The sequence below is a fragment of the Morone saxatilis genome, unplaced genomic scaffold (assembly GCF_004916995.1).
Source record: "Morone saxatilis isolate NCDOM2014 unplaced genomic scaffold, NCSU_SB_2.0 Contig1, whole genome shotgun sequence".
Lineage (NCBI taxonomy): Eukaryota > Metazoa > Chordata > Actinopteri > Moronidae > Morone > Morone saxatilis.
This window is the reverse complement of record NW_023339651.1, coordinates 7835385-7861001: the sequence shown is the minus strand read 5'-3', so window position 1 is coordinate 7861001 and position 25617 is coordinate 7835385. Positions and strand designations below refer to the sequence as shown.

The following is a 25617-nucleotide window of genomic DNA, read 5'->3' as shown; positions in this document are numbered from 1 at the left end:
TTTTACTCATCAACACACAGAAAATAAATAATTTGTCATCTCAAGCTAAATTTGTACTTAACATGGTAACACTTTAACCATTTGCGAAGAATACTACAATTACACACTCTAATGTAGTTTTAAGCAACAATAAGGACATTTTAAGTGTTATTTATTTGTCAACAATTATAACTTTTGCAGAATGGAAGTGGGATTTTCCTACATTGTACGTGGGAATGTACATCTGTGAGAACATTGTGGGTCACAGTCGTTAGTTTAGTTCAGCAATCCCTTTTTTTGACTTTGTTTTATGTTTACTGGAGAACAGAGCCTAAATACATCAAAATGTTCTTTTTTAGTTATCACTGTGGGTATGATTACAGCCTTTCAGGCGTTGGGAAACAGCTAAAGCTCCAGATTTTAAAGATTGGGTAAATGCAATAGAGATCGCATATAAATCTATGCTTGGTAGATTAAAAGGTAGTTCAGAAGTTGGGACTTCCTCCTGGGACCTTTTTAGTGGCTTTTGTTGTGATCTGGGTGTTTATGTATGTGCTATTTGTTTAACTTATCTTTTATTTCTTACACGATATCCTGTGGCTAATAGTATAAACCCCTGTAACCATATTCTTACTGCGATGTACCAAGCATTTCTCAACAATGAAAACTTAAATGCCAAAAACAATTATAACTTCTCCTGTTGAGCATCTGTAATATGTGCATATAAAGATAATAAATGACTGATAATATAAAGCAACTGTAAATATTTAACGTAAATATTAATAATTAAGTATGTATGTTATATTAGCTAATTATATTATTACACTAATTGTGTTTATCAACAATGTATTTATCTTTTAATAAATACTTCTTTACGCTCTAAGACAAACTCCATCAGCTATAAAAAAAACTTAAAAATACATAAAATATGCATTTTAGTGAAAGTCCTCATTACCCAGAATAGCAACTTCAGAGCATTTTTTATTGATTTTTTTTATTATTATTTCTGATGTTATTTTCTGTATTGCAGTCTTGTAGTAAATTGACTTATACTTATATGTACTTGTACTTATATATCACCTTTCTATTCTTCTCAAAGCACTGTACACTACATACCACATTCACACACATTCATACAGTGATGACAACGGCCATCACAAACAGAAGCTAAGACATTCATACACATTCACACACCAACGGCACAGCATCGGGAGCAATTTGGGGTTTAGTATCTCGCTCAAGGCATGCAGTGGGAGGAGCCGGGGATCTAATTTTAGTTACTTTAAATACTTAGGGTTAAATCCATAACACTTACATATTTTATAAACTAAACATATGTTTTTATGTAAAATCTGCAAAGTAACTTAAATGGTCAAATACATCTAGAAGAGTAAAAAGTCCAATACTTCCCTCTGAAATATATGAAGTGGAAGTATAAAGTAGCAGAACATATTAATATACAGGGCATCTGAGGCCCATTTGTTTGACTTGAAATTTAAGTATTCAAGACCCAATTAGGCCCACAAATAAGATTTTTTTTCATCTGTTGATTATTTTTTCATTAAATTTGCCTTTTTTGTCTAACCAACAATCCAAAACAGGGAAATCCTCACATTTGAGAAGCTGAAACAAGTACATTTTTTGGGCATTTTTGTTTATTAATAAATTAAATAACTGATTAATCAATTATCAGAAATGTTGTAACAAACTGACTAATAGTTTCAGCTCTAGTCCAGATAGTCAGAAACACCATGCAGCCCCTTTTGCGTAAAAGATTTCAGACACTTTTATTATTGTACAAGTGAGACCAGCATAATGAAAGTGATAATACCCATGAACATGAAAGACATTTTTTCTTACTGTATTTACAGAGAAGTGTCTTCACATCACACACAAAAAATCCTTCTACAAAATGAACAATTTGTAAATAACATAACAATTAAATAAACTCCACCTACCTTTAGGTTTACAGCTGAATATGCATATGATGACCATCTCTGCACTGCATAGAATTTATACATATACTTTTCCTCATGAACAATGTGGGTTTTTCCTAATAATAATAATAATACTGCTCTCATGATGCATATAGGCGGCCTGTAAATAAAACATTAACAAGAACTAAGTCTTTGGCAAATGCAAATACATTCACTTGACAGATAAAGAAACCATCATTCCAGCTTGATTCAAAGAAATATCTTGGCCTGAAACATGTGAGGGAGCTGAAGTTAGGAGGGAACATGTTTAAGGCATTTAGCTGAAATCATCGCCCTGCTTTTTGACGTTTATTGGAGTCGTCAGAATCATCCAATCAGAGTGAATCTGGACGCTTCTGGCATCAGACTAGACAAATGATGATACTGGTTTGACTTGGGATGGCTGTTATATCCTTTTCTGTGGTTGAATGCCAAAGACTTAATCAACTTAAATAAAAATGTAAGCTGTGAGAACATAGTAGTGCATGTCAAGGCAGTGACATGATAGGCCTTGAATTACAGGAAAAACTGTGAGGCTGTAAGTGCCTTTTCAGATTGAGACGTATTAGACTTACAGTCAAGTTTCATGAAATAAAGCAAATATGCATCATCATTTTTCTGCATAATAACGCTCCAGTGTTGCAAACCTCCAAAATAGTGCAAAATTAACAAAAAACACAAGAAAAGGTTTTGCCTGATGACCTCTTGTATCCTGACAAATAAGAAATAGTAAAACACTAGCCAAGCAGTCTTGTCATTACGAATTATAAAAATGAAATAAAAAAATTATTTTAAGAATATATTTACTAGTTTCTTGAAATCTTGCAAATAGCGGGCCATGGTGATATATTTTCATGGCTCCCTCTATTTTCAAACGGATGTTTCTTTATTTATTTCATTTTCATTTTTACATCTTGATTGTGTATCACAGAGAACATGTCCTAATCTTCTCATGGCATCAAAAGCGATCGATTTACTCATGCTGGATGTTTGGTCGGTGACTGTTCAGATGGATAAAAAACAACATTAGCTTGCCACAGCCTGCATGTGCTGCTGCTAATCTCCTCTGATCTCACTGCGCTGCCATCTGAATCGAGAGGGAGACGAATGGAAAAAGGAAAAAAGGCTGCTGCTACATTTTAAGCTCTGGACAGCGTCCCTGCTGAGAGCCGTCAAGAAAAGGAATGTACAGTATTGATCCATGATGGGATGAAACTGTGACACTGCTAGAGGGAGAAAATAAATTCTGATATTTTTATTTTCTGTCTTTTTCTTTTTTTTCTTCTTTTTTTTTAAACCACTGCAATTAGCCACAGTTTTCATCATGTGTGGAGCGACTTTCAGTGTCTCTGGTGATGTCTGTTTTTTTTTTTTTTGGCTTTGAGTGTCCAAAAAAAGCTGCGAGGAGAGAGGAGAGAAGTCGTCTGGAATCCCAAAAAAACGTTAAGTTTCTCATTGTGTGAGCCAGGAACATTTTATGCGCAGTTGCTCAGTGTCCAGTGGACCATGCCGCTCACACCGGGGCAATATGGAGGCTAAGGCCATGGTCCTGCAGGTTGATTTGGTTTCCATGGTAACTAGTGACGGTCATAGGCAGTGGCAGCAGTGGGAGGGGCGGAGCCTCTCGATGCGGCACTATAATAATAAGGGGAACCTGAAAGTTAACAGAAGAACGAACCATTTGAAACAACAAATATAGTTTTTACTGCCATTAACCAAATGTACTTCCAATATATCAGTTTAATTGTTGTTAAGCTCTTTTACTTTAAATGTTTATGGTTTATTGACCATTGCTTAAGCCCCACCCCCTTTGCAACTGTAACTATGCCCCCGAACCTTTCCATTCTGCACTCAATTTCTGATAGTTTTTAAAACAATACGTCTTTGTTGTCAGACAGAGACAGACAAAGGCAGGTTTCTCATTTCTCTCCAGCATCTGTCAATTTTGAAGGCTCGAATTACAGCTTTCCATGGCAGAATTTTATTAGCTAACTAGTTAATTAAGCAAACGTTATGTCCACAACTTGGCTGTCAAGGGGGCCAACACTGCATGTCCCAGGTAAAAGGTTAGCATCCTGTTTCTTTAACATTTTCTAATATTTGGTTGCTTAGCCTACATACTTTTAATGTTACAGGAGAAAATGCTTTCAGGAAGAAGACTAACTGTTAATGTAACCACTAGCGGTAGCCTAAACCCTGACAGCTTACAGGACCAGCTTTCAACCAGTGGGTCTGCTTTGTTGGTAATCTGTACCCCCCTACATAATAATGTAGTTAGTTAAAGATGAGTTCCTGGCTTTAGAAAAATATATCAGTCCCTCCAGGAAGTTGCGATGTTGCAATTGCAGCAATTAACGCAAATTCAACCAATCCCAGAGAATTCTGCACAACATTGCAATTTTGTCCAATCAGCACAACTTTTCTACAAATTTGATCAATAACTGTAGAGTTTCACCAATCATAGCAGTTATACATTATAGTCTTAAATATATGTTTGTAGCAAGTTTCACTTTTTCACGCATTTTCATTACAAAGAAAAGCTGCAGTGAAATCATGCATTTTAGACTACAACAACTGCCCAAAAAAGCCCGGAAAATCCTGGAGCGACTGCCTAATGTTATGCCACTACTGTAAATAATAAGCTAGTTAGCTGGGCATGCTAACGATAGTAGCTCAGGATAGAGCAAATAAACACAATGTTTAATCTATTCCTTACACTTTTATTGTGTTTTTGGTTTTGGAAAGCCAAGAAAAAAAAACAAAAAACACCACCCTCCAAACTCTTAAAATTAAAAGCATCCTACTTATTACAGCCCTCTGCAAACCACTTTGGCATGTGGAGAAACCCAAAGCTTGAAATCCTAAGCCTGCTGTGCATGGTTACAGTTGCTAAGGCTACAATTGGACAATTGCTGTTCGGGGGGAGGGGTTAAGCAAACGGTCAATTAATCGTTCTCATCCAGGTTCTCGGTCTACTCACTTAGTAATGCTGGGTTGCTGAATCGCCAGGCTTCATTGTAGGTTGTGTACTGTGGATGACTGTAGGGGTTCCCCGAAAACTCGCTCCCTGCAAAACAAAACAACAAATCAATTAGCATTTCAGTGCATCAAACCATTACCCCTTCACATGCAGTCATTTCTCGTCATTCAAAACAGGATGCAATTTGAGGGGGAAAATGATTGTCATCGTTGTGCAACCAGTCAAGCAAGTAATTTATTTCTTTTTCATTTCACTTAAGTTATGCAACACTGAACAATACAGGATGTGACACTGAAGGCGGCTTTCCTTGGCCCATTTATGGATATCTACCCATTCTTCTTCCTCCAGTATATTCCAAACCGGCCTAATAAATACAGAGTGGTAATAAACAGTTTCATGCATACATTTTTGATATGCTGCAATAAATCCTGCAGCCTTTCTTGGAGAAATTTTAACATCTCCAATCTGAACCCCCTCTGGTCTGAGCTCTGGTGTTTGGTATGACAGAATTTCATTGCTGGGGAAGTAACTTGGAGCATGTCAGTGAGCACTGCTGTTGGTTCAACACGTTTCTTTCTTTTACGAGACAATAAAGGCTAGATTTTATATGAAGCTGGTGAGAAATGGCTTTGCTTTAACAGTGTTTTGCGCCTGTCACTAAATCTTAGTGGTTGTGTATAGGATGAATGGGTTGTAACACAAAACCACAAGCCATGGGATTAAGGCCCTCATCTTTTGCTTTGTGGCACATAAGAACAAATGGAAAGTAAAAGTATGTTTGACTTGACGCTTTTCCACCAACATGATTTAACAGTTTTATTAGTGAAAATCCAAAAGTAAATCCAGACTGCACTGCCACTGGGGTGCTACCACATCTCCCTTTGTTTTTACTGGTAGCTGTTAAATGGACTCGTCTGTTTGCAGAAGTATGTCAAGAAAATCTCTATATTTTTAAAAGTGCCAAAGTTTTTTTAAATTTAAAGGTTAATCTAAATTAATAATTTAAATATTAGCAAATGCTTAAAAAACAGATACAGTTAGAAAGCATTGTGGGATACATGTGGTAGATTTCTTATTCAAGTAAGTCTAGTAGTTCATTTTAACACCACCACAAAGAAACAAGTTCAATTCACTTTCATTGTGGAGGCAGAAAAATAAGAGATGAATATCTTAAAATCTGGACAAATAAAACTGTCTGCAGTGCAAGATAGTACTAGAGGTATGAAGAAATATTTATCTTTTGTAATTTTCAAGTTTCAATGAAATATGGTTGCATGAGGTGTTTCTTCCTCATGGCAGCCCTTCATAAAGGGAACAGCCTGAGACTGTGATGGGTTGTGTGATTGGTAAATGATATGCTAACGCAGGACACACTCCACTGGTTTCCCCATCCATGTGGTTTAATCACATTAAAGCAAAATGCCGGCTGTGTTTTGGTGAAAATGTGTGTGGTGATGCCGCAGCTGAAGAAGCGTATAAACCCAGCACCAAAAACTGCATCCCTGCTCTGTTCCTGGCAGCACACACAAGCCTGACCTCCTCAGAGAGACAGCGATTTGAATATTTACCGGGCTCCCATGCCTCTGCCTTTTGACCCTTAACTGTTTGCTGTGAACCTGAACTGCAGGTTAAGTAGAGGAGGGGAAAGGGATATGCTCTGGAGCTCAGAGGCTGGGGAGGGCTGGTAGTGCTGTTTATCGACGCTCTGTGCGAACAGCCACGCAGGGAGATAATGAGCCAATAAGGCAAGAGAGGAAAGCAGGAAGGAAGGGAGAGCGACTGTCCTCTCCCCTGTCTCTGATCACTTATTCAGCCTGTCTAATCCAATCATACACACAGAGCTAATATAAGGATGTGTGTGCCTCTGCAGGTCAATATTTATCGCCTCTCTGCGTAATTTGGCACTAAAGTCTCTTCCCTCTGCTTCTGTAGCTTCTACACCTGTTCGTTTTGAGGGCAATGCCACCTGTTAAACAGACCCTAATGACAATATGAAGCAGTGACGTCGTCTCTCACTCACCAGGAACCATTCCAGCGAGCGTGGAGGTTGGGTAGCTGCCCTGGCCTGTGGGGGGAACGTGAGGGGGATACCCAGGTAAGGTTGTGTTGGCCATATCTCGACCTGGAGAGACAAAATAAAACACAACACAAAAACCACATCATCAGCGCTTTCTAGTTTTAATCTGTGAACCTGGAGAAACAGCTTCTTTATAGAACTGGGAGTGGGAATTTTATGACATTTTTCCCCCACTTTTTGGATTGAATATTCTGTAGTGGATGAAGTATTCAGATCCTTAAGTAAAAGTGGCAATACAGCATTGCAGAAATACTCTATACTAATACTATTACAAGCCCTGCTTTCAAAATTCTACTTAGGTAAAGTGATGTATGGTCAGAATGCACTTACTGTAAATATCAAAAGTAACTTATCATGCAGATAAGTATTATCAGACATATTGAATTTCTGGGACATTATTATGGATCCATTAATATGTAAGTTAGTTAGTTATATCTATACAAATTAAAAAACATGTTTTTATTCTTGTTCCTACAGTTCCTACATGTATGTATAGAGTGTGACACCAGAAGGATGTTTTCACATTTGCGTGCTAAAAGTGGAAAGTTTCTCTGTGTTCACCGAAAATCTGATTTTAAGGGGCGGGGCTTACAAGCATGATTTGTGACATCACAAATAGTTATAATAAGTTAAACCTGGCCCAGTACACAACCTATACAAGTGTGACATAGAAATTAGAAGCCACCAGTTCACATACACTGAGAATGGACTGAAGGAAAACTTTAGTAATAAACAAATTTGCATATTGATTAATTTGGACTATTTTTATATATGTCTTCATACATGTTTGGAGGGGATCTTTAAATACAGTGTTTAGTTACTTTCTAAAATGCAAATCAGCTACTTCAATTATATAATTTCACCACATTTGACTGACAAAATATGTTACTATACACACCATGTCTCATTACCACCACCACAAGTCAGTCAGCACAACTCAATTTTTACTGTAGTTTGAGTCTCACGTTTTAAAGAACACGGTGTCTTTTAAACCTGTTTCTAAACACCACAAAGCATCAATTCGCCTCTCCAACAAGTGAACTGAAAACAAGATACCAGCTGCTGCTCTGAGGCAACTGAATACTGGTCGCATTAATATGTCTCCTCATTACACAGTTCAAACTTGTCTAACTATGGCAGCCTTTACTGAATCCCATAAGGCTCCTCTTTTTCCCTCTGTGGCTGTAAAGTCCGAGCACACTGGCCTCTCTGCAGAGCGCCACCCGTCCGGCTGCAGATATTCAGCTCTGTAATTGAGAGTGACGGTTTGGTCGTCCTTGCTAGCCACGGGAACGTTTGGACAACGGCATGTAACCCCAATCTACACAGGGGCCGGGATAGGAGAGGCCCCTGTTATATTGTCAGCTGTGAGGGCCACTTGGTCTGAAAGGGAAAATCATCTCCCAATAGAGCTTTAATGAAACACCACAAAACAACTGTTGTCCACGCTGTTGCCTTTACAAACAAAGTCCAGCAGAACAGGGCAACTCTTGACGACTCAAAAGAAAACTTTTTAATAAGATGAACTAAAGAAAAAAAACTCTTGAAGTGGAGCTTTTGGTTGTAGGACATTCTTTTTTTTTTAATAGTTGGTTTTACCTTTAACATCACTGTAGGCAGAAGTATTTTTTGATTAAGAATGTCAGTGCTTTTAATTTAATGTTCATACTTTATTTTTAATAGTCTTAACTTAATCTAAACTTTAGATATACCTTTTGTCGTTTATCTGTTATGTTTGTTTCTAATTTACTGTAGCAACAATGTAATTATTCTGCCATTTGGCCAGGTTTGGAAAAAAAGATTTTTATTTTTGGTTTGTGACACCTCTGGGATATGCAAAGAAAAATAGAACATTATAGAACAAAAAAAACCCAGCAAGAAATAATAAAAAATAATGTTATGCTTCATACTGAGAAAACAACTCTACTACAACACTCTACCTCCCAAGTACAAAACACATTTATATGTCCAAATGTCAAAAACTAAATCGTGCTGCTAATTACCACTGCTAATGAGAGCATAAACCACAGGCAAATTTAGATATTGACTTAAAAATCCAATTCATACATGTGCAATATCATGAGCGATATATTTGTTTAATTGAGGGTTGAGCGAATGAGCCCTCTGGGTACTGAAGTACCTGCTACTACAGGCTGGCAGGCATATTGGCTGCAATGGGGGCCACGGGGGCCGGGGAGTAAAACGGCTGGTGAAGAGGCAGGGTGGCAGGCCTGGAGGTCCACAGGACTCTGGCCTGCCAGGGAAGAGGAGGAGGAGGAGGAAGTGGGGGTGGGAAGAGTCATGGAAGCCTTGTATGGCTCTGTCTTAATGTAGGGTGATGATGGATGGATGAAGACCTTTTTTTGTAAGTGGAGGAGAGATACATAAAGAGGCAATAGGAGAGAGACAGGTGCACATGTGACCTTCTATATATGCCACATACTTAGATATTATATCATACACAGACGTAAAGGTGATTACTTAAAGGGGAAAATCCAGCCAATAAGATAATTCATATTGTGCTGTTACACTAATCCACAAAAATCTGAGCAACAGGACTTGTTTTTAAGGACGTTGTCATGTGACACTTTTAGCAGATGGTCCATCTAATTATTTTGTGGGAGAACAATTAGGTGCATTTATTCAAGTTTTTTTATTCCAATACATTTCTGAAATACTGTATTTTTACTCCCCTAAATCTTATTTTGCAGACTTTACAAACAAATCATACTTTATGATCAGCTTATAGAATATGATGCATTACCAGAGATTAAACTACTACATAATATTTAAATTGATTAGAATGAGCTGACCTACCACTTCTTTTAGGTACTGCTTACATTTAAAATCATATATCATAAATAATCATTAATGGACAATAATATACAGTTTTAAAAGGGGTCATTCTGCATAATGGGTGACTTTTGATACTGCAGATCTACTTATATATATATAAATATTTTTTAAGGCAGGACTTGAAAATAACCATGTACTAAGTACTGTATTTAAGTACACGTTTGATGTACTTGTACTTTATTCCATTTTTTGTTCATACTTCTTAATATTTCTACTTCATTACACTTCAGAGGCAAACGTTGTACTTTTTACTCTTTACTACATTTATTTGATAAATTCAGTTACTAGTTATTATAGATTAAGCTACCCAGTGGTACATTAAGTGAATAAAATGGGCTCCACTGCAACATTAAAGTGATGAACACATTAATGCATCAATAAGTGTAATCAAATGATATAATGTAATATATATTATTCTGAAATGGGCTTGTAACAGAGTATTCGTACACTGTGGTATTGCTGCTTTTACTCAAGTAAATGATGTGAATACTACTTCCACCATAAAAACATTTTTAATGCCGAGCTTCCATCTCTGTAGCAGAAAATGCACTTTGTGTCTTAATAAAAATACCACACTGTTGTCATAGTTCAAGAAGTATATTCTCCCTTAAAACACATGCCAAAAAAAGAAATTGTATGATAAAGAAACGATTCAGTCTTATGTTGAACAACTGCTCTCTATTATTTGCAAATCTCAGCACTGATGGCTGTATTGTACGAGGCCTGTTGAGATCTTTTGGTTAAAGCACTGAGACTCGAGGGCTGCGGAGTTAAAGAGCTTTACAGAGAAGAGTGAGGTCATGCTGGACCTTTCATTTATAATAAGAATTAGTTAGCCACAAGCCAGTGCACATAAGTCAAAGGGAGCTGTGGGAGTACTGTAGGTGGGGGGTCCAGCAGGGGTGAGGCCATTGTGTGTGTGTGTGTGTGTGTGTGTGTGTGTGTAGACACTGGTAACTATTGTCTAACTGTCTCAGCAAACACTGACCCAATCTTTTCTTCATTATGATTGCAGCAGCTACAGCAGCATGTTTAATAAAAGTAAATACTCTTATCTCTTCATTACCTCGCTTCAAGGAGATGACATTTACTGTACAGTCTCAAGCGAAACATCTAGTTTAATTTCGTTAAGATATGGAAAAGCCAGGGATACTGGGATGATCAAATAACCTATTCCTCTACCTTTCCTCTTTAGATGGTTCTGATCCGAATTGACCGACACTAATCCAATACCAGTTGTTTTTTGTTTGTTTGACTAGTGAAACTGATCAATTCTGAATCAGCGCATGACTTCTTCACTACAAGTGGACGCTCTCATAAACCAAAGTCCAGTTAATGTTTGCGCAAAATTTAATGATATTGTTCCAGAAGGTTTATGAAATGTTTTCTTTTAAATAATTTTCTAACATCAGTGATTGACTGATAAACTGCATTTAATGTGGGTCGGTCACTTCTAGCCGATGCCTGATTAGCCCCGATACCGATTCAGTTTATTGGATCAGGGCATCAATACTTTCAACTTAACCTTCATTGGAGACTTCGATCTTCGTTCTATCCTCAAATAGCAATGATAAAACACACATTTTGGTCATTTTTTTTTGATTTAGTAGACGAGTGAAAATCATCACGCATTTTAGTAAAAGCAGTTATTCCAATACAAATATAAGAAAGCAGAATATGTTTTCTAAAAGGTTTGTATTACCCAGTTAATAAATGTGAATGTCAGTCTGTGTATGCTGACTGTTGGCCATCAACTTCAGTCTTTTTTCATCACTTGTTGACTCTGATAATAATAACCACAGCCTCTGTTGAATCCTGTTTTTGTATATTCCAGGATACAGTTGGCAGTGACTGCCAGCAGCTCTCTGACTGTTGCTTTATGTCCACTTTAAAGCCCTCATTCAGAGAGGCGCCGGTTCGGAGAACTCTCTGTACAGCAATGATAGCCTCATTAGCTGCTTCCTAGCCTTTGTTGTTTTTACAACAGAGATGTGTGTCCAGATTCTCATTAAAAGATGGCCTTCTTTATATTGTCTGCTTCCTCTGACAGTCCCCTTAGATTGAACGCCAGCAAATCAAGCTATTTATTTTCCTCTGCCCTCTTTTTCCTTCCCTGCAAAAATCAATTCAAAGATTTTTTGGTTTGCTGTTACAAAAGCCTGTTGATTTCCGTCTTAATTTGAGAAGTGGCTTGTAACGGTCACTGCTGAGCTGGGAATACAGTATTTCCTGCTCTTAGTATGCCTTGAAATATCTGAAATGTGCTTTTGCAGGTATTTGACAAAAAGGTGCAAACTGAGAACAAATGAACCATTAAGTACCACTGGTAATTTTCCTGATTTGAACCACACAGAGTGAGTGAAAACATCATGCAGTTTAAATTATCTTGCCAGCGCTATTACACTGTGAGAAGACGAAGATTCTTTGGTTTTGTCTCAACCCACGACAACGTGACAAGAGAGGTGATGTTCAGTTTTTGCATTAGCATCAACTCAGTTTCTTAAAACACAAACAGAAAACCAGGGTGACCTTCTCTTTATTTGGCACAGGAACAAAGTCGTTTGTGAATGACTCTTTTGCTTGCAAGAGTATTAAATTTAGCATGACAGGGACACCTTCATGTTTGCTACAACAACAACCAAAAATCTTTGACCTCCATTTTCTAGGCTATATGCAGAATGGGGCAATTTATCACAAGCCAAAAAATCTCAGCACCCTAATTAATTACAACTAAGTAAAGAATGTTTGGAGAGCCAAATTGCTTTAATTCCCCAAACACCGGCTGAAAGTCATTCATTATCAAATGTGTGCTCAAAGGTTAGTTTGCTTTTGTGAAGACGAAATAAGCATTAATTTCGGAGCCGAGGCCTGTGGGGAGACGGACGAGCGGTTTGTCATGAGGCCACACATCACTGACGGCAGGTTCGCTGTCTGATCTTTGCTCGCTGCTCACTGGGCAATGGCAGGTCTTGGTACTTTCTGTGTAGTTCACCCTGAGATCACTCACCCTTAATTGAACGTTAAGTGAGGCTAGTTGTGTTTGCTGGATGAAGTTTTGTTTAGAATATTGTCAGGAAGGGGATGAAAAGAGTGTACAGAGGCAGCTGCTTGAGGAGGAGAAGTGTCATTGGCACAGGGGCTTTAAGCCTCTGGAGGCCTCCATTAACAGGCCCAGCAGGGAATATGTTTAAAGAGTCTTCAGTATGCAGTCACTGAGTGGAGATGTGTAAAACTCCCACTGAGTGCTCAAGGGAATCCGCTCAGCGCTCGAAAGATGGCTCTTAAGTCTGAAGCACCATCAAGAAAACAGGTGGGCTCTGACTAATTTCAGGAAATACAGAAACTCTCTATAGAAATAGTGGACAATTGGCCGTATCAAGGCCATCTCTCCATTTATTTCTCAAAATACACAAAAAAGTTCAGAGCTCCTCCTTCTGCTATTCATAAATTCACCCACGGCTCACACTATTTGAATTTTAAGCAGTTTGAATGAACAAGAATAAGAAGCACTTGAGATGAAATCCATCTCTCGAAGGGAATTCATCAAAGAAATTACTTCCCATATCAACAATAGAAATTACCTCACAATATGCAATTGTCCTATCCACATATTCATGGAACCCTTTGGTGTTTTTATGGGGTAAGAGGGACTATTTAGCAGGTAATACAGCATTAATGTGGAGAAGAGGGAGAGAGAAAAAAGCTGTTTTAATGGAAGTGGCTTCTTGCCTCTGAATTTCGATGATGTGCACAATGCCCTTAAATCCCTTTCTTATTTGAGGCTGCTTTGCAGGTACTTTTGAGCCTTAATAGGATAAGCAGAGGACACAAAAGATTTCTATCGCTCAAGTCTTTCACTTCACTGAGAATCCCGATCTCTGGCAATGAGCACTTCATGAATCATTCATTTTTAATAGATTATGCAAATTCCAGGACATAAAATCAACAAGATCAATAACTGCAGGCGTTTTAATTGGTGTTCGAAAACATTTTAAGGATGAACATAATCTCCAGTTCTTTCCCCCGTAAAGACACAATTAATTTGAAATTGGATCTCGGCCTAAATACTTGAGATAATTTGCTACTTTTTGCATGGCTTAAAATTCCTCTGGTAGGCTTATCGCTGGCAAGTAAACTGTAACACTCAGCCATTAGAGAGACCACACACCTGAATATCACCTAATATCCACAGAGGCAGGCACTGAGGGAAAACCAAGCATAGGAGCCACTAACTAAATACTAATTACCAACTGGAAGTCATAGTGATGTTTGTTCCATTAGTTTGACCTCTGTACGCTTTAGAGTGAGATCTACCGCCAGGAAAGGACATGGAATAAACCTATTTACTAACACAAAAGAAAGAGATGTGCTTTTTATACACAGACAGATACACACACACACACACACACACACACACCGATATGCATACAATCCCATCTTTCTTCCTCTACATGTCTCTTTGCACCTGTAAAGCAGTAAGGAGACCCTCTCTTCAGAGACCATCTAAAGTATCCCAGGTGCAAACAAAGCCGCCTGCAGAACCAGGTCTGCTTTCTACAGAGGCCATCAGTGCACAAAGGACAAACACACACCTTTCTTCTCAGGAGGCCTGCCTTACAGGGGAAATCTACCTCCCACATATTAATGAGAAAAGGGCCCTTTCTTTTCTCATAAGACTGCTTGGCTATCATTTGAGAAGGGGGGCTGCTGCAATTTTCAATCACCCTGTCCTCCCCCTCGCAGAACTCGTTGCCTTTGATGGCTGCTGCATAATTATATGAATTTTAATAAAAGCTCTGTATATTAATCTCAGGCCCCCGACAGTCATCGTAAACTTTCAGTAAACTTAACCTTCTTCTTGGTAATAACACGGCAACAACGAAACAATATTTCAATTAGCCAGGCAGTCATTAACTGTGACAAGGAGAGGAGACGAAGAGGGGGGAGAAAGAAAGAAAGTGAGAGAGAGAGAGAGAGAGAGAAATAGGGAGGGTAAAATAAATGATCATGGTGTTAGAGTTAGGCGGCAGAAATGCCAGAGCGTATTTACCGAGGCACATTACTCGTGCTTTGAGACACACAAACTGTCTCCCGGCGAACAAATCACAGGAGCAACACAGCAGCAGCCAACAAGCAGTCAGTCCTGCATGGTGGCCTTTTTTTTTTTTGCGAGACCTTGCTCTGATACACAGTCATAGTTCTGATGTGCTGACACCCAAAGGTCCTTGTCCAGCGGTGACTGAACAGCTCGCACGCCCCCCCAACACACAATCTCTCTTACCACCCTGCTTGCTCAGCAAAAAGCAAGACGGAGGACAGCTGCTAAGCTTTTATCGCATCATCGTACCACCTTTTCAGCTCAGAGTGAAATGGTATTAAAAAAGTCTTCACACTTAACTTTTTGGTTTGCTTTTATTTTCACACATTTTTTTTTGTCAATTGCACAAGCATTGTTTTTTCTTTTTCTTTTACATTGTTCAAACCCCCTCAGCTGAAGCTGTGGCTCGGCAGCATAAAGTCGGACTGTATGGCACTTGATCTTACCTACAGGGTAGCTTTGCGACACACTGGGGCCCAGGTCTGGGTTGGCGCTAGAGGATAAACTGGGCTTGACTTCGTCCAGGCTGGAATTCAGGGCAGGGAGCGAGTACTCATTAGCCTGGGAAAAGGACAGTTGAATCATTACACAACCAAACAATACCTAGATGGAAATCCTCCCTTCTCCTCCTCCATTAAGCGCTCCACACAGGCCTGTGCGAGTATAAATTTGTATGAGAGCATTGTGTGTGTGTGTGTGTGTGTTCAAGCTGCAGGGTGGCAGTTCAAGCATATCATGAATGTATTTTGGTATTGTCTGAGAGGAAGTGGGATTTTGAGATGAGTGAAAAGCCAAGGCGTCAGCTGGCCCTTTGTGCTTGACTGCAGTCCTACCCCTGATCAGCCAAGGGAGAAAGCAGTTCTGCTTTGTTACAGGCACACCATGTGGCCCTGTTTGAGAGACACCATTCACCTTTTTTTCTTTTTTTTCTCTATTTTTGCTTTTAATTCGGAGTCTAAACCACCTTTAAATTTCATTACCTCTTATCTCTGAATAGAATCACTTGTACAACTTGCACTTTTGTAACCATTTAACTGTTTGAGAGTTTGCCTCTTGTCAGCATTCAGATGGGACTAGTTCACCCAAATGGAAAACAAAACAACAACAGAGTTTTAGCCCTAGCGGTATCTAGTAATGTAGATCATTTTGGTTTTAAGTGCCCAAGTTTTGAAATGTGCACCTCTGAAACTTCCAACTCAACACCACTTTAACATAGGTTAATGGAATTTCTGCATTTGTCCTGGTCCAATCTTTCAAAAGACATTTTTTTTATTACTGGTGCCAGCGTTATACCTGAGTTACATGAGTACCAAAACAATACTTTTTTTCATCCTTTTTAATTTACACTAACACTTCTTTTCATTAACAAATGAAGCAAAAATTCTGAAATGTTTTATATTCTCTGAGCTGAAATCCTAAATAGTCTGAAACTTAGAAAGTCTGAAATGTAAATCAGATAATATCTGATTCAAAAATAAGTAAACAAGATTCTTAACAGGCATTACCAACTTTCCGTGTTAAGGGTTAGATTGAGATTGAGACTTTGTTACTTAGTGATGATCTATTTCAGTTGGTCTGTGGATTATACAGAGTAACTGGGACATTGTTTCTTGGAAGACATGTCGCTGCTCCACAAATGAAAATACATTCAAGCATTAATGTCAGAGGCAGAAATTTAAAACCCTTTGCAAATAACACCAATGTGTCTTTTTGTAATTTGGGTGAACTGACCCTTTAAAAATTAAAAAAATGATAATTTTACTCCATCTAAAAATGATTTCTCCCCAGCTCATCTGTCATCGTCATGTTTGCTTTTGTAAATCCACTAAAAGACACTCATGGCAGATGTTAGCAGGGTTTTTTTTAATGAGATGAGACTTCCGGAGTCTGAGTGTTGACAATGTTTGTCCAAAGCCCAGTGTGAGCCTGAGTGGCTCAGTGGGCCACGCTCCCACAGGGGGACGCCCGTGACCCCGCTCTTGTCTGCCACTATCACCGATAAACTCTAATTGTCTGCTACAACTGTTCACTGGCACAATGTCGGATGTTTTCCTCTATTCTCAGAGGCTTCAGACGCCAAACAGACGTTTTATCATGCAGATAAAGGGCAGAAGGGGGAAAACTGAAAAGATAGGTCTGAAAGGGATGACCAAATGGCTAGCAGAAGTGTGGGAGGGGTGAATCCATTGAGTTTTGCATCTCCAGAATGGGTTTTTAATGCCTCACTACAGAACCCAGACACTGGCTAATAGGGCCACATTTTCCAGAGGAATAAAAAAAAACCATGAAAGGGAAAGTGCTCTGATTAATATTGCATTAAATTAAACCTGATTTTTCTAGACTGTTCCTTGCCTCCTTTTTTCTTTTTTTCTCTACTTGCCCCCATTTTTAGTCTAACCCTTTTCCCTCTGCCTTTTAATACTCTCTCTGATGCTCTTTGTGATTGCAAGTCATTTCCAATTCGTTTTGGTATTGATCTTCCAGTAGAAATCAGTTTTGTAATTAGCTGCAAATTAGGCCCTCTTCTGGAGGTGAGGCCTGTCCCACTGATTTATCACCTGCGTAATTCGCCCCGATTGGAGAGAAATTAAAATGAACTCAATTAGGCGACTGCTTTTGCTTTATGGGTCCGACTTGTAGTTTGGTGAGAGAAATTAATAGTCTCTTGTTGTTTAATAGTATAATGAAAGTAAATAAAGGTTATCCATTGTAATAAGCCCAGAGCTTTTAATAAGCGGTGGTTTGTGGCTGTCGTTTTGGCGTGCGGGTGGCTGTTCCCCAAATGCCTCTTAATTTTTGAAATGAGGATGGATGGCAAGTGTGTTTTTTATATCAGAAGGAGGGAGCAGAAATTACAGGGTTTCATACATCCATTTCATGAATACATGTTACAATAAACACAGCCTTCAAGACTGCACCAGTCATTAAACATCAAGCTATGACAGAAAGTAAACAATGGCAAGAAGAAGCAGTTGAATAAGGCGGCAAAAATGAAAAAAAATCTAGGTATTGATTAATTTCATGTTGCCTTACTGTTATTCTCAATTATAGGGGATACAAGGAATGTGTTTTTCATCACAAAATCAATAATGTGTGGGAGTTTTCCTGGTGATCCCTCCAGCATTATACATGCTTGGTTGTAATCCAGTGCTTGGCCATCTCAGACGTTTGTTTAATTAGTTTCTGGATATGGTTTGGGAATATTTGTGACAAAGGTACATTTGTGCACAATTTGTGTGTATTTACTGAAGAAAAAGCAGAAGTGATGAGTTGCAGTGCTACTAACCTGTTCGGGTTTGATATGCTCCGATGTAGGGAAGACGTCAGGGTACGAGGGGCGTTCAAAGACCCGGTCCAGCGCTTCCAGCTGCTGCTGGGTGAAGGCATCTGCCCTAAGGTGTTTCCGTAAACTCTCCACACTACCCTGAGAATCACTGTTTGGGCCAGAACCATCTGAACCATCTACAAGAAGAAAGAGCAACAATCGAGACACTGACCCTGGGAAGCTGGCCTTTACTTCAAGCTATGCACTTTATATTCTCCTCATGATTTTTTCTGCACCACCTCTGTGGGGGATCTGAGGAGGACAGAAAGGGATGGAGTGCAGGTTTTTCCACTCCTTAATGGCTGTAGTGAGCCACTGGCTACATCACACAGGCTTTTGCCTGCACCCCCCACCACAGTAGTAACACCATCATGATCTGAGAGCCCTCTGGTAATTGATGGATTACCATCACTTGCAAATATATACATGTTGTGGCAAGCATGTATACTAATGAAAGCAGCAGCTAGCCCATTATAGTGCATTTTCATTCCAGCCAGGGGATTTTTTCCCCCCATCTTTCTTTCCTCCCCAAAACCCTACCGGTGCTTGCTGAAATCAAGAGCAGTTTTTTTAAAAAGCACAATTTCCCTTTTTTCACAATTCAATACCGCTTTCATTCTCTGCCGGTGTGTGGTTCCATTTGGAAACAGCGGCGGAGGACAAGAGGCTGAATAAAATTGTACAGTCTAGTTCAATCATCCTGCTCTCCAAACACAGGAATTTTCTCCTGACTCCTGACCTGATTACCCGACTGTTGGGAGAAGGATGCCTTAGCTTTTCTCGTTGTCACTCGCTTTAAAGCCTTTACAGACCATCCTACCATATCTCCCTTTTTTCTTCTTCCCTCTCACCCCCCACCTCTCCCTGGCTGCAGTGGCTGTGTCTGTAGGTCTCCTCCCCGGATCCCAGAAAGCTTCAGCTCCCTTACAAATCTGTCATTCTAAATTTGCAGCAGATTATGTTCTCCCCTCAGTGGGAGAGTGGTGATATATGATATGCAAGGCCCCTATTGATTGCCCGATCTGGTGGCAAGAGGGAGCTGAAATGAACTTGAAATGAACATCATGCCTCAACTCATTGTGCGTATAATACTCTACTTAATCCCACATTTTTCTCTGCCATGGAATTCAATTGATCAATCATGTCTGTGTGATAGTACCATTTGGGAGGGTTATTGCCATTCTATTCTGCTGCTTGACCTTTTTTCACCGGCTGAGGCCAGAGGATGAACCCGACTCTCCCATGAAAGCTGAAGAAGCTATAAAAGAGTGTGTGAGTGGGTGTGTGTGTGTGTGTGTCTGAGCACGTGTGAGCGTGTGTAACCTGAAATTGTGCTGAGAGCTGCAAAAATGTCACGCAATAAATATGTTATGAGTTTGCTAACAACGTCTTGTTAACTGTTTATTCTGTTTTCACTGCACAAATGAATGCAGAATTTATTTAAAAACGATGCACCGATCCAATACGCTGGATTGTTATCAGTGCTGATATTCGATATCGGGTTTTTGCCATGATGCATGAAATGTAGCTTATTTGTCACAATCATAATCATTGTAAACATCAAAGGCTTTTGCGATCACTTCATTCAGGCTACCAAATCGGTTTTAGTCCTCATGTTACCTTATATAAAATTAATCCAATGAGTTTGACGAAGTGAGGTAAACAGATTTTAAATTTTTGATAAGAAAGAGCAAAGGTAGTGGATCACTACTCGGTATCAGCAGATACTCTGAGTTGAGATATCATACTGGGAAAGAAAAGGTTGAATTGGTGCATTACTATCATTTACTACAGAAGTCTATTGCTGCCAAAATTGATGGGTATCATTTTATAACTTGAAAGGTGTATCGTTGTTACAAGATGTTTTTTACATAATTACAAAATACAAACTTTTTAACAAGATTTTTTTATAACAATGTACTGCAACCTTGTTATAACATAAAATGTTTCATGTTTTGAACAAAGCATGACCAGAGTAAAATTTAAAGGAAGAGTTTGACATTTTGAGAATACACTAATTCGCTTTCTTCGGGAGAGTTAGGTGAGAAGATCAACACCACCCTCATGTTTGTCTGTTTAATATGAAACTCTAGTTAGGAAATGGTTAGCTTAGCTTAACATAAAGGCTGGTAACTGGTGGAAATAATTAGCCTGGCTCTGTACAAAAGAATTTTCCCACCAGCACCTCTAAAGGTCACGTTTTAAAACGTTATAGTGTCTTCTTATCCTTTGCTGGCAGTCTTAATGCTAAAGTAAGCTAATCATCTCCTGACTGTAGCATCATGTTTAATGTACAGGTAAAACTCATCCAACTCTTGGACAATCGGTTTAACTATTCCTTTAACACTTCTCCTACATGAGAAAAAAAACCCAACAACTCTGATTCTTTCTGATCTGTTGCTCACCTGAACATTTCAGGTACACTCAGCGTATTTACCGCACAGCCTCAGTGAAGGCCGTCACCTACTATAGCTGCTGCTTGTCACTTTATCAAACTCAATTGTTCTCTTGCTACCAAAGCAAATAGAGTCATTAATTACTTTCCATCAGCCAACCGAGCCACAACACCTGATCAATACCCCCCACCATATTTGTCATTCGCCACTGTGGAATACACTTCCCACACACAAGTCAAACCATCCTGGCTCAACCTACACACTCTTCCTCCCACTCAGACTGAAGACAGTCCCATCTGCCCTCCCAGCCACTGATTCCCATCTGACAAATCAGCAACAACTGTGTTTTTGGTGATGAAGATGATTCTGGTGACATTTAGAATGTTTAAACAGCGTAAATCAGGTTAAATTATCCTTAATAATTTTCAAGACCGTCCTCCGAAGAAAACTATAGCGTCAGTTGTTTCAGCAAGCGCCCAAAAATGCAGTTTGTTTACGTGCAAGTGTCAAAGCCCTCTAGTGGTCACAGAAGTGATGACTCATGTCCGTCGGAAGCAAAAGAGAAAGTAATGTCATGTTGTTTCTGAGGCAACAAAACTTCAGACTGTTTGCTTTCTGTTTCCTGTGTTTGGTTTCTTTCGAGCAGGACTGTGATAGTTCCCTTACCTTAACCTTTTCAACATTTGGTTATTATTGTAACCATGATGAGGTCACCTAACCTTAACAAAGCAGTCATTTTAACTGAAACCTCACTTTCCCTAACCCTACCCCAAGTCGTTTTTGTGCCTTAACCTAACCAAACCTTATCCAAAACTGTGTAAGCTCAGAAAATGCTTCTGTGTGTTGCTCTGAAAAGCAGTTACAAACGACATATTATTATATTTATTTTGGAGGATTTGTTGTTTTCTTACTTTTTTTTGAAAGATTTCTGTCAGAAAAAGCTGATGCCATAGTATCACCATGCACAATTCAGAATTCAACAATATTAAAAAATCTAAATCCACATTTGATTGGTTGTTTGTTAAGTATGTTGGCCAGGAAACGCCACTGCCAATCAAATATGATCAAACTTCACCATGCACAGACCTCGTTATGCAGATTAAAATTGGAAAAAAAACATGAAAAGAACAAATGTAACGGAATGTAATAGCCAAAGGTTCAACTAAATTAGTTTTTTTACTTTTGTTATAGCTAAATAAAAATATTTACCATTTGAAAAAGTTTTCCGGTGCTGACTTATCGCAATTACAAAAAGTCAGATGCATTGTTTGGACATTTCCAAATCTGCCCATTATACAGCTGTGATACTAATCCTTGACCACAGTGGCTTTGTCAGTGCGTTACATGCATGTCCTGCTCTGTGGTCATTTATTGATCATCTCTGGAGTTGAGTGTATTCATCTTGACATCAGTCTGTATTAACACTCTGGTAACGAGGGAGCAGCCTCCATCAGATCAGATAACCAGCTCTATAAAGCAGACTCCTCTCTGCGGGTTTGGCACCCAGAGGTCATGACCCCTCGTAGGAGGCTTTAGCCAGAGTAACTCTGGGACTGTGAGGGAGTCTGAGTGACTGCCTGCCAAACAAAAACACAACAATTATCATGAATAGTGCAGCTTGAGTATGGATTTTAGCTTTTTCTGAAAGTCTGGAAGGAAGAGAATCTTTTCAGAATAAAAGTTTTTCACTTTTAGAGGTAATGAAAATAAAGTTTCTAAGTTCTTGTTATAGGCATTAGGAGGAGAGCTGGCACCTAGAGGTCATGAAAGCCTCCCTCAGATGAAAGAGCTTACCCCCCCCCCCTTCTCAGTCTGCTCTTTGTTTAAATAACATGTCAACATACATACGCTTTTGTTCCCTTAACACACTGTTATGTATTTCACAATAATACACCTCTATAATTTCCCGCCTGATTCAATTCTCGGTTAATGAAATCAAATTAAAACAAATTGGATGAACTCAGCTGCATTTTGTTTTTCTAATTGAATGTTTTGATTATGTAAACATAAATGAAATACTGCATTTAGAAAGCAATACGTTTGTTCTGCATCACCAAAGATCCGTGGTTAGTGTTAAAAGGGATTCAACGATAAATTGATTAGTATATCGATGGAAATTTTAATTTTGATCATCTAAAAATGCTCCAATATTGTTTGTTTGCTTTTCAGATGTGAAAATTTCCTGGTTTTCTCAGTTTCATATAATTGTAAATTTAAGTCTTGTGGGTTTTAGGCTGTGGTCAAACAAAACAAGAAAATTAGACACTTTTGGCTCTAGGGAACTGTAATGAATTTGCATTTCTTTTTTGACATTTTATAGGTCAAAAAATTAATTCAAATAATTAAGGTATTCCTTAATTGCAGCTTAATGTCAGATTACTCATACGATTCAGAGGGGAACATTTTGTAAACGTTGCTTGTTGGCCATCAATTTGCTGTGATGTTCCTTAGCTTTATTAATCGGATTTGGAGGTTGGACTTAGGTGCTGACATTTTGCTGCGCTCTGTGTTCCTGTGTGGATTCTTCCTCTTCCCCCACCAAAACAGATGCTGATACACAGAGCAGGGTGTGACGGCGGCCCGCTCCATCACTCATCTCCATCCACACACATCGGTTCGGTCCTCATGACGCTCAGAGAGGAGAAATAATTAATTCAACAGCTACTGAAGCACAGAATCACATCCATTCTGACTGCCACTGGCTATTGTTGTTGGCTTTTGAAATTTATGATGATCATCTTATCATGAAATTTCTCTCTTGGCATTTCTCTCATAAATCAAGAAGAAAGCCCCGACACAAAGAGAGAAAGCGATCGCAACGGCTGAAATTAAGAATCATCTACAGGTCTGATTGTGCAATTTGTGGGGGCCGCTCTGAAAGGACGTGCGATATGACTTTGAAAGACCGGACACACTTCATGGACACTGCATGTTCTCAACAGACCTCCAAGCTGTCTGCTCAGGTCAATTCAGCTCGCTCAGACGCTCACTAATAACAAGAAGGTGAACAAAAACATCCATGAAAGCAGATTTGTACTTAAACATGAGATACTGTATGAAAGATTTGTATTTCACCCCGAGAGAAGCAGCTTCTCCTTTGTCTTTTCTGAAGCCTACAGTGTCAGAGGCAGTGGGGGTGGAGGAGTTGGGACGTGGGGTACTCGGATGTTAATCTGTGAGGTAATAGCTTTTCTCTGCAGAATTGCAAATTCTAATATATGTCACTTTGTAAAACGGACAGCCGTGGTCACCAAAGACACCATCTCCAGGGGTCTCTCTCCCACTCGCTCCCCCACTCTGTCCGTCCGCAACAATGGCTGCCAAGTGTAACATGCTACTTTTAATTTGCAATAACACGTGACAATAGCAGATTAATGGCTCTTATGACACCTGTGTCCCTGAAGCTCCTCTTGCCGAGACCCAGTGTACATAACGTGTGTCACACTACATTATCTCTACATCCCTCCTGTAATGGGGGGACCTTTTTTTAAGGGCACTGCTGACTTGGAAACTTAGGAGCTGTCTGCCTGCTTGGCAGAGAGCCACAGCGACTGCCTAAAACAAATACTCTGGGCTACACAGCCAATCCATTTTACCGGGGCTTGTGTTGCACGCTCCCCTCCCTAACCCTTCCCCTCCTTTCCTTCGCTCATTTTTGTTCATGTTTTCAACCCTTGATAATGACTGCTTGTGCCATAATCATCATGAGGCTTACCAAGTTAAATAGGGCTCAGGCAAGCTACTGTGCTGTGAGGAAATTTAATCCAAGCATTAACTGGCTATAGACTACTGCCTACTGAAGGAAGCAAAATACGTCTGAATAGCAAACAAGGCAACACTAAAACACAGATCTCAGCTAAAGAAAATGCTTGAAACCAAAATCAATCGACACCACGATAGCAGCACAAACATGCTTCTTACTTCTATTTGATTGATTTCAGAGCCACATGCTGAGGTCTTAGATGTATTTTTCTTGGATAAGAAGTGTTTTTTCCTTGTTTGGTTAGAAAAAATACTAAGCAGTATGCTTATGGTTATAGCACTTGATCGTTTCTCAAAAAAGCAACTAAAATGCACGAATGCAAGAAAAAACAGAAGGGCTCTTTAAACAGTTAATGGTATCTATGGAAATAATGGGAAAATATGGCATCTGTTATGATTTTCTTTCAACAATGTACAACAAAAATAATAACATATACATCAGGTTATGACATACCGAAGCTGCCACCTACATTTCAAAATAAAACTACTCATTATTTTCCAATTTCCACCAAAATGGTTGCAAAAACCTTCACATCCAACAAAATACTGAGTATATAACCTAAGTGTCCTAAATACTACAACCCTTTTTCAGAGGACACTTCAGGCTACCAGTTGTAAAATCTTGAAATTCTTTTTTTGTTTTTGAGGTAAGGTGCACTTTAAGAGAAGACAGCAACAGGACAATAGTGTCTACAGGGTAACATCGTATGTAATATACTATTCTTACAAACTGTGGCTCCAGGCAAGACATTGCTTTTGCCACCGCGTGTGTGCGGCCAAGGCCTGGGGTTTATGTTTTGGAAAGATAAAGTATCCCTGACCCTGTGGTTCCAGGTAGGCACCAGCTGGCCGTTGAGAGAGTATATAAGAACCAACGGCTCCCTCCGTCACCCTCAGTACAAGTCCTACCCTGACGGAAACACGCACACACAAGCGCACACATCCACACACGCACACCTTTCTTCTCTTTCATCGTAATGCTGGCCGAGCACCTAAATCACAGAAATGGCAGCACATCAGGGGAATCATTTGAGACTGAATAGCCATAGAAACATGGCGCTGTCACCTGGAAGACCTCCACAAAACAGGCCAGCTCTCCCCCTCACACACACACACACACACACACACACACACACACACATACCTTATTCCTCTCCATGCCCTTTAA

General features: G+C 39.3%; 1 protein-coding gene across 3 annotated transcripts in view; it reads right to left on the bottom strand.

Annotated features, from left to right (window-relative positions):
* Positions 1-3468: 3468 nt before the first annotated feature.
* Positions 3469-25617, bottom strand: part of pax2b (paired box 2b) — a 28471-nt gene continuing 6322 nt past the window's right edge. The window contains exons 6-11 of one of the 3 annotated variants that reach the window (XM_035666169.1): positions 18253-18428; positions 15413-15527; positions 9153-9158; positions 6956-7057; positions 4936-5022; positions 3469-3590 (exon numbers count right to left, since the gene is read on the bottom strand). In XM_035666169.1, coding sequence (XP_035522062.1) covers positions 3469-3590; positions 4936-5022; positions 6956-7057; positions 9153-9158; positions 15413-15527; positions 18253-18428 — 608 coding nt within the window. Of the gene's footprint in view, positions 3610-4935; positions 5023-6955; positions 7058-9152; positions 9159-15412; positions 15528-17364; positions 17366-18252; positions 18429-25617 lie in introns of all 3 variants that reach the window. The other 2 variants (XM_035666184.1, XM_035666176.1) reach the window with 2 other exon arrangements.